Source organism: Parasteatoda tepidariorum, chromosome 6 (genome assembly GCF_043381705.1).
Source record: "Parasteatoda tepidariorum isolate YZ-2023 chromosome 6, CAS_Ptep_4.0, whole genome shotgun sequence".
In the NCBI taxonomy this organism is placed as follows: Eukaryota; Metazoa; Arthropoda; class Arachnida; order Araneae; family Theridiidae; genus Parasteatoda; species Parasteatoda tepidariorum.
Genome location: NC_092209.1, coordinates 69,047,626 through 69,061,427, shown reverse-complemented (window position 1 = coordinate 69,061,427; position 13,802 = coordinate 69,047,626). Strand labels below are relative to the sequence as shown.

The following is a 13,802-nucleotide window of genomic DNA, read 5'->3' as shown; positions in this document are numbered from 1 at the left end:
CTAAAAAAAAAAAAGAAATATCTAAGTCAATTAAAGAGTAGTTTTTGACGTCGATACGTTACATATTATTAAAATTATTAGTTCTACAAATGAATTTTTTCTGTATTTGTTGAAAACATTCATCGACACTTTATTGAACTAAAAACTTGAAGAAGTAGACAAGAAAAGTTACATTTGTCGTTTTTATTTTATCTTCATACGAAAATTTTGAAAATAAAAAAAATTTGTATTCATGTATTTTTGAAGTCAAATTCTCCGTGCATAACTGTAATAGGAAAAAAGAAAAAAAAGAAAAGTATGGAGAAAGCATGTGAAGTGTTGCCATGGATAGAAATATTTTTTCTCCGCTTCACCTGTAGCCCATTTTGATAGCCAATACGTCACATCCCGTTTTACAGAGAGGACACATTTACACACCATTCATCCGCGGATCGTTAGCTTGACCTGAACCACAGCACGATCAAATTCCGATGCAGTACCCCAGACGTATTGATTCGCTGTGGCAACTTGGAAGATTTTGAGACCCAGACAGATTTAGCGTGCTCCAGTGTCAATTTCGTACATTGGGAGTATTCAGTCGCAGGGATCGAACTCCCAAACGCACGAACATGGATCGAACGACCTACTAGCCAGGCTTTTCAGGACCCAATCAATGAAAATAGCACAATTCCGACGAAGCTAATGTCGAGCTGAAATAGGCAGTCAAAAGCTTTATAAGTTAACGAAATTTGACTTACAAAGAAAATATATGAAATTTTCTTGAACTACTATTTTAATTTGAATAGAGAGCAAAAATTTTCTTCGCTGAAACTGAAACCTTTAACGATATTATGATTAAGTGGGTGTTAAAACCGTATGTTATAATTGGTGTTGGCGTTGGAGTCGGTGTTGTCACATGTGTAATCCGTGTGTTGCGGCAGCATAATAGTGAAGAAATTGAACAAACACAAACTAATCGAATAAGTCGGGCTGTCCAAATTCCGAAAGGGTTTGTTGGTCATGTCTTAGGACGAGGTGGATCAACTATAAAAGGCATTCGGGAAAAAAGCAAAGCTCGAATTACCTTTGATGATACAGGTCTAATTCCCTATCATGTTACTATTATTGAATTGAGAAACTTTGTTGTTAATTGTTTTGATATACTTAATGAGTTTTAAAACTTAATTAATTCTTTTTTTTGTAAAGGTTATACAGTTAATACTGAAGTTTGGATTTAATAATTTTATTAATAGTGGCTTTTTCAAACAGAATATCCGAAAATATATTGAGAAGTAGAATGAACCAATACTGTTTTAATTTAAAAGAATATCATAGATTGTTTTAAAAATGTTCTTGCTTTCTCTCATATGTCTAATGTTGGCAATTATTAGGCATGTTATTTTGTGACCCATACATTTCCACATCATGATATGTAGCACCAACTGCAGTTGCCAAAAAAAATGAATGGATTTTAAACTTGCAATATATTTAAAAAAAATCAGTTTGCCTGAGGCAGCTTATGAATTATACCCTTTATTAGGAGATTTTCGTATCGTGATCTGTGGCAGAATAATCGCCAAGCCTCGGAAACTTCCGGGCAGTGGCCCGACAGAAAATAAAAAACACATCACAGTGAAATGGACCAACTTGAAAGGTATAACTCATAGCCACCCCTGGGCAAGCATCTACTTGTTTTTTTTTTTTTTAAATTTGCAAGTTTAAAATCTATTTGGCAACTTGGTGATTATAGTTGTCGCGACAAATCACAATACGGAAATATCTCCCCGTGACGTTATAGATGGGGACCAGCATAAAGGGGGTGGGCAGTGCCTTTATGCTGGTCCCCATCTATGGTCTCACAGGACACTGCCTGGAAGTGGTTAATACTGTGTGATTATTTTGCCATCGATAATAATATGGATATATCCTTTCTGTGGCAATAGAATAGCCCCTAGCAACACAGCTTAGCAGCCCTTTACATCAATTGCTGATGAGGTCCACCGTTTTAATCAAGCAAAAATATTTGAACGTAAAATAAAGGAGGGATGCAATAGCTCTGCCTTAGTGATATTTTTTTAACTTTATAATTTCTGTCTTTCCTCTCTTCCTCTTTTTTTTTAAAAAAAAAGATCAAAGTGTATACTGATCAAAATATTCTAAAGGTCACTTATTAATTATTTAGTATTGCCTTTTACTCTTTCAGAAAGAGGTTTTTTTTTCTAGAAAAAAAGTGATTTATCTCTCATTGACTATTTGATTCTATAGCTATGAATCTATTAGCAAAAATGATGAATTAAATTTATCTGATAAAAATCGCCTCTCTACAAGTAATATTAATGTATAGTAATTTATATAAAAAAAAACTACTTTTTAAGAAATGCTTGCCCATTGTGAAATTAAACAAGGCTATTTCCAAGAAATCATCCAATTAAATTATGAGATTCCATTAATCAAAAACTGCTAAGTAAACTTATTTACTATAAGTAGAACGCTTGGAAATTATGTTTAAATAATTGCTTCTTTCTAAATAAATTATTGAACAATAATTATATAACATGAGTTAAAGCCATTAACAGCCTTTGATACATGAATCAAAATTGCAGTAAAAGAGGTATTTTGGCAATATAAAAGTTAACTTTTAAACAATTTGTCTATAATTATTATTTTTGAAATCAGCACCGTAAATTCTATACATGTATAAGTTTTCATCAAAATCTTAGGTAGAGGGTGCCATTTTTAAAAAGATTTGCATGTTTTGATGTGGAATAGCACTTACTCAATTTGGTAAATAAAATTTTTGAAAATTCAAACAAATTTTTGTTTCCCGAACATCAATTCTAAGCTATAAACAGATTTTATTTTTAATAGGGAAAAAAACCATTCTAACCCATAAACTAAATTTCAAAACAATATCCTACTGATAGTGCAACTTTGTGTAGTAAACATATCTAAATTTCTTATATTAAATGTTGCTTGGAAATCAGCTACAATTTGTTGGCAACTTCGTTCGTAGGATTTGTTGACCCTTGCCTGTACCTGATGTGTGTACTTTTTTTATTTAACATTTGCTTCAGTATTGACCTGAAGTCATAATATCTACCTCAAGATTGTATTATAGGTACTAAAGGTATAATTGTAAACTATTAATATTTTGCAATGACAAATAATTTGTTTAATTTTATTTCTTGCTATCTCTTTTTATTCCATAGCATATTTTAGAAATAATAATGTTTGCTACTTTTTACAGATAAAGAATTTACGATCGCCACTATTAGAGGGTCTGTAGAGGAAGTAGAAGAAGCGGTGAACCTTATCAATGGGATATTGACTAGTCGCCATGCATGTGCTACAAAAGAAATTTTTTTGCAAGAAAATCTAACTGACTCAGTATGGAAGAACGTGCATTATATCAGGTATGATATTGTATGGTTGGTTGGTTTGGTTTTAATTGGATCAGACCCTATAGAGCTTTAAAAAAGAGCTTTTGCTCTTTTAACACTTATTTTTTGTTTCTAAAACCATCATTGTTTATAGAACTTGTGAATGCAAGAAAAATAAATATTTTTTCATAATTTATTACCCATGATTTAGCATTGAAGAAGTTATGCTGTAAGTTTATTGAATTATAATTGAAAATTTTGTAGAATTGAAGTAGAACTAAAAAAAATCTGGTCTTTAAGGACACATTAGTTATTAGTATTTTTGTAACAATACCCTAAGAAAGTAACAAAAAACTTAAAAATTATTTGACTAGTATTTTGTTTATTAAGTATATTTAAAAACAAATTCAGTTAAAGTTTTATTTTTTTCTGGCAAAAAAAAACAAACACTCATTTAAAAATCCAAAATTATTTCTGAAAAAAAAGGCGGGGATTTTAATTGTAAAATTCAAATATTTACTAAAATTAGCTTATTTTTATTTGCATTTTTCTTCATTTTCACAGGGGAGGGGGACATTGAAAAAGCTAAAATAATAAATGGGTTTTGTGCAACACTTTTTTTAGACGAAATTCTTTTAAATTAAAATCTTTTTAAAAGCAGATACATATTTCCCATTCTTTACTAGTTCCGTTTATTGAGATGCATATCAAGTTCTGCCTTTTGAAAAAATTAATTTGAAAATTTCAGTATAATTAAGTTTCTTTTGTATGATTTAATATATATTATTGATATTAATGATTTTTCAGATTTTTTTTTAAATAAATTTTGTTACTGTTTTTCTGATGAAAAATATTTCCATTAGTACTTAACAATGAAAAAATTTGAAATAATGTGAAATAACGTAATTAGGTTAAATATTCTATCAATAATTTAAAAATGATTTTTAAGTTAGTTTTAACACAAACTCTGTTTTGATGTTTTAAATTTAAAGAACTAACAAATATTTATTTAGAAATAAACATGAAATATATTACTTCTTTGACTAGTCATTATATTTTGTGTTAGTTTATAAGAACCTGATGGTGTTGGACATGACATTCTCACTAATGCCTGTACAAGTTTGATTTATCAAATTTCCTATTTTGTATTTTATGTTATGTGGAGACGGTTTACACTCATGTTTTGGGCATGATCTGAAATTGTATTGAGCTGTCCATCATAATCTGATAAGTTATACCTATGTGGGGAAAAAAACTAGTTTAAAATTTTATTTACCAGATAGGACAATTTTTACTCCAATTTCCTTCCATTTATATAGAATTTTTTCCCCCTCAAGTTTGATTTTATTTATTAAACATTTCTCTTTGTTTCATGTTAAATTTTAGGGGCTGTGATTACTGTTAAAATCTACCTGATTTTCTACTCACATTATTGTACTTAATGATGTAAATCTCATTTTCTCTGGTGTATTTTGAACTTTATGCTATGCAACTAATTGTAATACTTACTGTTATAAGTAACTTTTCAAAACTTCTGACACATTTAATGACATTTAATATCACTACAAAAACAAACTGAAAAATAAGTTTTACTGTATTGTAATTCTTTACAAATCTGATAATTCTCTCCATTCACCCTACAGACAATCTTGACACCATCCGAGGCCGTATCTTGTAGTGTCTGCCTTATAAATAAGGGGTGGCCACAACCAATTTGTAGTACAAAGCTTAACTAATCTCATCCTAAAATGATGCAGACAAAAACTCTCAGCCTTAAAGTTCGAGATTCACTTAATGTAGCGCAAATTGGGAAAAATAAATCAAAATTAATTTCAAAGCTATAAAAATTCATTTTGGGGACTTTAATTTCTGTTCATGTTTTAAAATCAAATTCTATTTCTAAGCTCTGTTTAAGGACATTTCTGTTTAAAAAAATAATTGTTTTTGAATTATTAAAATAATGACAGTTAAAAAAATTACTATTGTATTAATTATTCCATTTTATTTCAAGATTCACATGAAATTTAAAAAAGTAAAATGTTATAATATGAAATAGATATTTTAAAATCAGAGTATTACAATTTTATTTGATTTTCTTCTCTAAGATGAAACTATTATAAATTCATCAAATACTATGCAATTAAAACTACTTTAATGACGAAAAAAATAAGCTTAAATACTTAATAGTGACATGTATTTCAGAGAAATGGATCAAAGATGGAAAATTTTTTTTGATTGTTTAATTTTGTTCTTTATATTATCAAAGTTAGAAAATGTTTTTTTTTTTTTTGCAAAATTAAAATTTTAAGTGCAATAACTACTGTATTTATAATGGATTGCACACACCTCAACATTCAGTTACAGCAATTCAATTACAACAAATGAAACAAAATTTTAAAGCTATATATAATATAAAAAAACACAACAATATGATTTTCAATACACAAATTTTACAAATCTTTTACAGTATGGTATATCCCAAAACACAGTACTGCATACAATTCGATATCGCACTCTTTGGCCTCGACTGAAGTTGTAATCGGTGAAAAACTAATACCACTAATGACATTTATTAGGAAAATATTGAATTAAGTATCCTAAAGTAGAAACGAACTCAGCTCGGGTTTCACAAAATAGAAACTTTAATTTTTCTCCTGCCTGAAGTCAATTCAGGCATCACAAATACTGCCCGTAGCCCGTAGTAGTTGCTCGAACTGGATTCGGGTGACACTGGCAAGGGATTAAACTGTATCAGTTTTTTATTTTACTCACAAGTTGAATCTATTTTTAAAAAAATTAAATTGAATTAGAACAAATTTCTTTAATTGTAAAATACATGGTTTCCATTACTATAAATATGAAGCCGTGATAAAAAAAGCCATTCTGGAACATGAATTTTTGTACTTTCCTCAGATGAGTAATTAAATACAAAACTTCCTATGTTTTCATATCAAGTTTAACTTCTGATATTATTTACTCTATAAATATAGTTAAATTTATATATCTATAGTTTGTGAACTGCAATTGCTCAGTGGTCAAAGGAATGATTTGTCATTATTGTGAAGAACTGGTGTTCAATCCCCAGTGGTGTCTCAAAGCCCACCCAACTTTAGATTAATGGTTGCCATCTTGTCTGTGAAGTTAAGCGGGCTGTGTGCAGCATAGATTATATCACCCCACTTATATTATTGGCTAGGAAATTGTGAAGCCTTAACCTCCATGGCCCTCTTTTCCCACTGTGTGCTGTTGTTGGAATGCTTTACTTATAAATGTAGGTTATATATAAGTTTTGTTCTATGTTTCAGGCAAATCTGTGATCTTACTAGAGTAAAAACTATTTTTGAGTTTTTACCTACTCGTGGTAAAGAGCCATCTGTAAAAATCATTCTGAAAGGAAAATCAGAAGAGGTTGAAGCTGCTTCTGAATTGATTGACAAGCTTGTTGCTGAAGCAGAAGTGAATTCTGCCAAACAAGTTCATGTTGCTGGTCGGGCATTACCTCAAAATTTGCCCTTACAGATGACTACATTTGTAAGTAAATTCATACCAGCTAACTTTTGTGAGTTTTACAAAAAAAGGAGTAGTTTTAGTATGTGATTCTTATTTTAAAAGAATTCTTTTGAAATGATTATAATCACCACAAAATAAAAAGTTAATATATATACAGTCAGACCTCGATATAAGGTCACTCCGCATATAAGGTCACTTTTTCAAAGTCCCGGCTCTCTGAATAGGAAGTCTTTGTTACAGATTATTGGATATATGGTCAAGTCTTAAAAATCGTTATCGCTTATAAGGTCATTTTTATCTGAGGCGAGGGAAGCTCTTTTCTAACAAAAGCTTATTTAACTTCCTTACAAGGCAATTACCCCTTTCGAATTCTAGAAAAATATTGCAGCCAACGAACAAGCTACAATTTCTGAAATTGTTTCACAAGTTGTGGACAGTAAGGACAATGACAGTGATCCTGAGACTGTAGCTGTAACCCAAGTGGAAGCCTTCAATGCAATAAATGTCATATGAGATTTTTTTACAAATCATGAGAGAGCTGAGGAACATTTTGAGAAGTTACAAAATCTAGAAAACATAGTTCAAAAATTGAAACCAAAAACGAGACAGACCTGCATAAATGATTATTTTAAATAAGGTAAGATGTAATATATGTATGCACACTTTAAGGAAATTTGAAAATAGCTTTATTTTAAATGTAATTTTTTTATATAAAAATCTAACTTTCTTTAATTCTTTACTAATTCTGTTAAAATTTATTGACTTAAATATTTAATTTATGGCCGATTGTTTTCGTTTGTATTACCATTTTTAAAAAATCATAATGTGTACTATTTACGTGCTTAGTTACGAACTGCTAATGAATCGGTTAAAAGGTCACCCCGCTTATAAGGTCACTTTTCCGATGTCCCTTAGGGTGACCTTATATGATGGTCTGACTGTCTGAGTATATATATATATATATATATATATATTTAAAGAACCCCGAAAATAATGCTGAGGATGTGTGAAGTGATTTAAAAGTTTTCTAAATTGCATTTACTTCACTTTTTTTACTACCACTGTGAATATAGTATAGCTTTATAGGACTATATATTATTCATAATGATCGCATTGCAAAATAACTATGAATTTCATGTTAATGTTTTTCATTTAAATCTCTGTATAATTGTGTTATGCTGCCATAGGCTAATTAATTTTTCAAATTTACGTGGCCTTTTAAATGTGAAAATATTTATGTTGTGAACAATTATTGTCTAGAAGATAAATTATTTCTTTGGAGTATAAATATTATTCAACTTGCGTATTATAGACTATTTGTTTATTGAATCACAGAAAGATGAGTACTTTTTTATTAGACAGACCTGATTTTATTTGGGGTGTATACACATTCTGGAATTCTGGGTTTTCGTATCATCCATCAGGGACTGAGTGTGGTATGTGATTTATCTGTGTATCTCAAGACCATTGGTACGCACATTTCCATGAATCATATGTCAAAATTTTTACAGAGTTTCGCAATCTAAGATTTAATTTTTGAAACTTTCACTAAATCCCTTGAACAAAACTATATTCCCATTACGTAACAAGATGTGCAACATAATCCCATTAACAAGACGTTTGCTAAATCCCATTAATTCTTCTGCCCATTAATTCTTCCCATTAATTCTTCTATTTTCCTTTTTGAATTTTTTGTATATACTTGATTTAAAAGTTAAACGTGGCAATTTGTGTTCAGGATAATTGAAAATTCAATATTTTAATTTATATGTTTTTAAAATAAATATCGTGATTCGTATGCAGGCTTCCTCCATTTAGCAGATTTTGAATATTTGGAACTGCGCTATTATCAGCTAATGTCATGGTTCATAATCTTGTAATTTTCATGTCAAGCATAGACTTTTGTATTTACCTGATTCAAAAGTTGCAAGTTGCAATTTGTATTCACACAATTTACAAAACCAATATGGTTCTATGAATTTATGCGTTTTTAATATGCATATCATGATTTTTATTCACACTCTCATACAATTCAATATTGTCATTCGTATTCATACTTTTATAAAATCCAGTGCGGCTATTCGTATTCTTCGTATTTACGTGTGTATAAAATCCAATATAGTATTTCGTATTTATGCTTTTCTAAAATTCAATGTTGCAATTCTTATTCACTTATATGTAATGTTGAACATCTCTTTTATTATTTATTCGCGGTTAAAGGCCACACACTGCTATTCGTATTTTTGCAACTGAATTTTTTCTTAAATTAATTCTATTGACGTGTGATACTCTTCATTGTAGGTAATTTAAATGTAAATCTTAGTTCAAAAAATTATGTTAAATATGAAACATGCATGGTACATAAATTGATATTTTGATGTCAAGTTTTTGCTCATAAACTTTTCAGGGTTATTCACTTTGTGTCACTATTACCCCTAATTACAAAATGCCAGTCTAGGTAATTAATGGCGTATGTTTTATGTATCACAACTAATACTTAAAATACATGCTCTCAAGAATACAAAATACAAGATCCAATTTTACCAATGCAAATTTGTTGGTAATATTTAAATTTTAGAAAATTATATTATTAAAATTTTAAATAATTAGTTTTGTTAAACATAAATTCTTAATGCAGGTTTAAATGTAGTGTAGTATGATAATAAAATATAAATAAAAAGTTACTATTGTTACAATATTTTTACTAATAAAATTGTATTAAGAATATCCATTAAAGGGCAAATCCCTCCCCATAAACAGTTTAAATCTTAGAGGAGAGATTTACATAGCGAGAACCAGACCCCATTCCTCATTGATTGCAAAGAGCGTTGTCACATGATTCTGGGGCGATTTTCCCTCAAGTAAACCCTATCCCCAGACTTTTACTATGGAGGTGAATTGCTGAGCTATGTTTTGACTATAAAATTCAATTTAAAATGGTCACATCCTGGTGTGCATAGAGATGTGAATAAAAATTCATAAAAGGAGGACCTTTTACATTTCACAATTAAGATTTTTATTCTTTTATATTTGTTTTTAGTCTTTTATTTGCATTTTACATGATAGCATAGAAAGTTATTGAATGAATTTAATTGGTTTTTAACTTGCAAAATAGCTACTATTTTTTTAGATGTTTATTTATGTTGATAGATTATAATGTCGTTAACATATATAGGCATTTTCATTGCAATTAAATTTGATATTGATATAAAATTTTGGATATTTTTATTACTTTTTCAATGAAGCACGTGCATCGGATTTTACACATTATTTTCACACCAATATTTTTAACAAATTTAAAAAAAATAAGATATGTGTAGTATTAACAATTCTTAAAGTAAAGCATTCCCACAATGGCTCGTTGAGGGGCAGGGGATCATGGAGGTTAAGCTGCTACAATCTCGTAACCAGCAGCCATAATGGTGGCAAAATATTCTGGTGAAATGTGACCACCAGCTATGAATATTTTGCCAAAAGTATAGTCACCTTATCAGTTCATCTTTGACCAAGTTTTCAGAGCCCAAACAAAAGACTGGCTATCTCTACCCTAATATCTCCTCTAAAGTTTAAATATGAGTTCTAAATTTTTATATGAAAAGCATTTTCTGATTCTATTACTAAACAATGCCATTTAATATTCTTGATAAATTCCTCAGCATTATTAAGTTTCAGTGACAACATTATTTTTTTGAAAATCTCAGAACTCCAACAAAGTATGATACAGTTGCAAATTTTTTTTTAAAAAAAAAAAAGGTGAAAACACTTTAAAATTGAAAAACTCATATTGTAAAAAGGCAGTCTGATTTTGTTAAATATTTTTGTTTCGATTTCTTGTGCTGATGAAAGTTTAGTTATAGAATAAGCTAAAATTCCATAGCTTCAAGTAGCAATTGACAGTTAAGCCAGGTGTTTGATTTTTTTTATCATTATTCAAAGAATCCTTGTTAATTTTTAAATTAAATTTTAATTTATGCAAAGATGCTATCTCGTTCCACTTTTTAGATGCATCTTCTTCTAGTGTAACAAAATTTGTGTTCTAATCTTTGATTCTTGGTGTTTGTAAATTTGATTTTAAGACATTTTCCCTTCCATACCATAAAAATAATTCATATATTTAAAATTCTGCTTTTTCAAGTCATTTCATACTAAGATTTCTAAAACATTTTCAGAATCAACCAAAATTCTGAAAAACTTAAATCTTCAAGTCTCTACCGCTTAATATAAGCTCTTCCAAAAAGCAGAATAGCTGCCATCCCTGTTTATGTACATACAAATCTAAATTATTAATGTTTGAGTGGTGTTGTATTGTTGCAGTGAATAATAATTTTCTGAATATTAAATAAATAACATATATTTGATAAAATTTTAGAGTTTATTGTTTTGATTTAAAAAGCTTCCCTTTTCTCTTTATTCAATTATTTCATGTAATGAAATTTTTTTTCCAGATTTGCTGGTAATATTTTTTAGTAGTTAATAATAGTTATTAGTTAATAACATTTTTATGTTCATTCCAAAATCAAGTTAAAGGCAAGTCAAATGTTCAACATTGCAATTTTAATTTTTATCATTCAGAGCAAATTTCAATTCATTGCAAATCAAGTCTTAAGAATATTTAATAAAAATGAAGCTAAAATACATTTTGCAAGCCCAACATATTGCAACTATCCATTTCTATTTTAGATAAACAGGAATCTTCCATGTGAAAAGCTGATACCAAATAGTTCTGATGGTTTTTTAGAAGTGTATGTCTCAGCTGTGGAAAATCCTAGCAAATTTTGGGTACAAATCAGTGGATCCAAATCAATACAACTCGACAAACTGGCAACTGAGATGACAGATTTTTATAATGTAGAAAAGAATAAAATTAGGTTTCAACTGAACTCAATCAGTGTTGGAGATATAGTTGCTGCTTTCTTCCAGGGCGATAACAGCTGGTACAGGGCCCAAGTCGTCAAGGTCTCCGAAGAAGACAGCGAAGACAAAAAAATTAGTGTGTTTTACCTTGACTTTGGTGACTGTGCTGTACTCTCACCATCCTTAATTAGTGTTCTAAAGCCAGACTATTTATCAATACCCTTTCAGGCTATTGCATGTAGTTTGGCGGATGTATCGCCAATCGATGGTGAATGGTCACAGGAAGCTTCTGAGGAGTTTGAAAAAATGGTGTATTTAGGCCAGTGGAAAGTATTGATGGCTAAACCATTTAAGCAGGATATGCAAGAGAACAGCGAAAATCCTCAGGATTTTGTTGACCTAGTTCAGCTTTTAGACACCAACTCTGATGAGGACATTGATATTGGGAATGTGCTTGTTGCTAAGGGATTTGCTAAGCAATTAAAATAGCTGTTTTAATAATAATTTTTTAAGCAAATTGTGTGTTATAAGATTTGCTTCATTCATTGCCTCTGTGCCTCACATTTATAAAGATATTGTTATGTGGCATATAAAGTATTTGTTGTGATACCAAAAATTATTTTTAACATTTTTTGTTATTGTACAGAAAAACCCACGTTTAATGAGAGGTGTTGGAAACAGAAAGATGCCCAGTAAATCTTACTAAATCTAAATTCAATGCTAGTACATAAAATTTAAGCATAGAAAAACAGCTTACATCTATTGTTCCCAGATAATAATCTTCAGTAAGAACTGAAAATATGTTTGCTCAACATCGTTTCTTTGTGTTTACATAATTTTGTTCCCTTTCATTTTTGTTACATATCATTAAATGCATTAAATTTTTCATCATCTGTATTTTTTGCATTTTTCAAAGTTGTTAAAAATTTAGTGCTGATTCTACAGGACTAATATGTCTGGTGTGTTAAAAAAAAAATTCTTCTTTGTCTCATAATTCGTCTTCCTAGTTTTTTAAAAACTTTTATCATTATTTCTAACATTATACTCCCAAAGTTATTTCCCTTGTTATGTAAGAAAATATACACAAAAATATGCTCACTAAAAGAGCTCTTTTACATTTATGACATGGTAAGTACTAGATAAATTATTAAATTTCTTCGTAAAATCAGGAATCTAGGTAAATGTGTGCTCATTACAAATAGCTGCTTCGGTATTTACTTTAAAACATAAGATATGTTTTAAAAATAATAGTTTTATCTCTTTATGGCATTCAAAGTTTATGAATTATAATTAGGATGAAAATAGTTTTTTAATAATAATTATGTCTTATTACCTGAATTATAAATAAAAAGGGCTTGAGGCAATACCATGATAAATTATAATTTCAAATTGTTCTAAAAATTATTTCTATGGTGAAAAGCACCTAGCTTTCATTGTAGGAAATAAGATGTTTCAGTGTACTGTACTGTTATCTAGTTGAAATTCGAAGTCTTGTAAAATTTATCAAGAAATAATACAAATAAATTGTTTAACATAAAAATGTCGCTATATTACACCATATTTTTCATACATATTTTAACAAAATGAAAATCAAAATAATTTGAATTAAAATTAATTATAAGTTTTGAATCCTGCCATTAATTGTTCGTTTTATTTAGGTGTTAAAATTATAAATGGAATAATTATGAAGAACAGATATTATTTCCACAACTAAACTTTTAATTGTTTTTTTTTTTTTTTTTTTNTTTTTTTTTTTTTTTTTTTTTTTTTTTTTTTTTTTTTTTTTTGTTCATTCCGACTGAAAAGAAAAAAACACTGAACTTGACTGTTTATTTTTATTCTTTTGATATTATTTATTGCTTCTTTGTTTTTGGTTTCTTTAAATAGCTTACAAGGCCTAAGCTTATAAATTCATACGTTATATCTTATGGTACTATTATGAATAATAAAATTTTGTAAAGAAGTTTAAATCTTCAATTGATCTGAGCTAATATTTAAAATATAATGTAATTAACCATGTTTAAAAAAATGTGAATCATATATTTCTAGTGTCTTTTTGTTTCATGTGCTTTTTTTAAA

At 29.0% G+C, this 13,802-nt stretch overlaps 1 protein-coding gene across 1 annotated transcript; it reads left to right on the top strand.

The window, feature by feature from the left end:
- The first annotated feature begins 451 nt into the window (after positions 1-451).
- On the top strand, positions 452-13,276 carry LOC107444793 (tudor and KH domain containing protein papi). Its single transcript, XM_043052724.2, has 4 exons — positions 452-1,077; positions 3,227-3,392; positions 6,665-6,890; positions 11,550-13,276. Exons 1-4 carry the CDS (start codon positions 831-833, stop codon positions 12,210-12,212), a joined length of 1,302 nt encoding a protein of 433 aa, XP_042908658.1. The 5' UTR covers positions 452-830; the 3' UTR covers positions 12,213-13,276.
- The last annotated feature ends 526 nt before the right edge of the window (positions 13,277-13,802 follow it).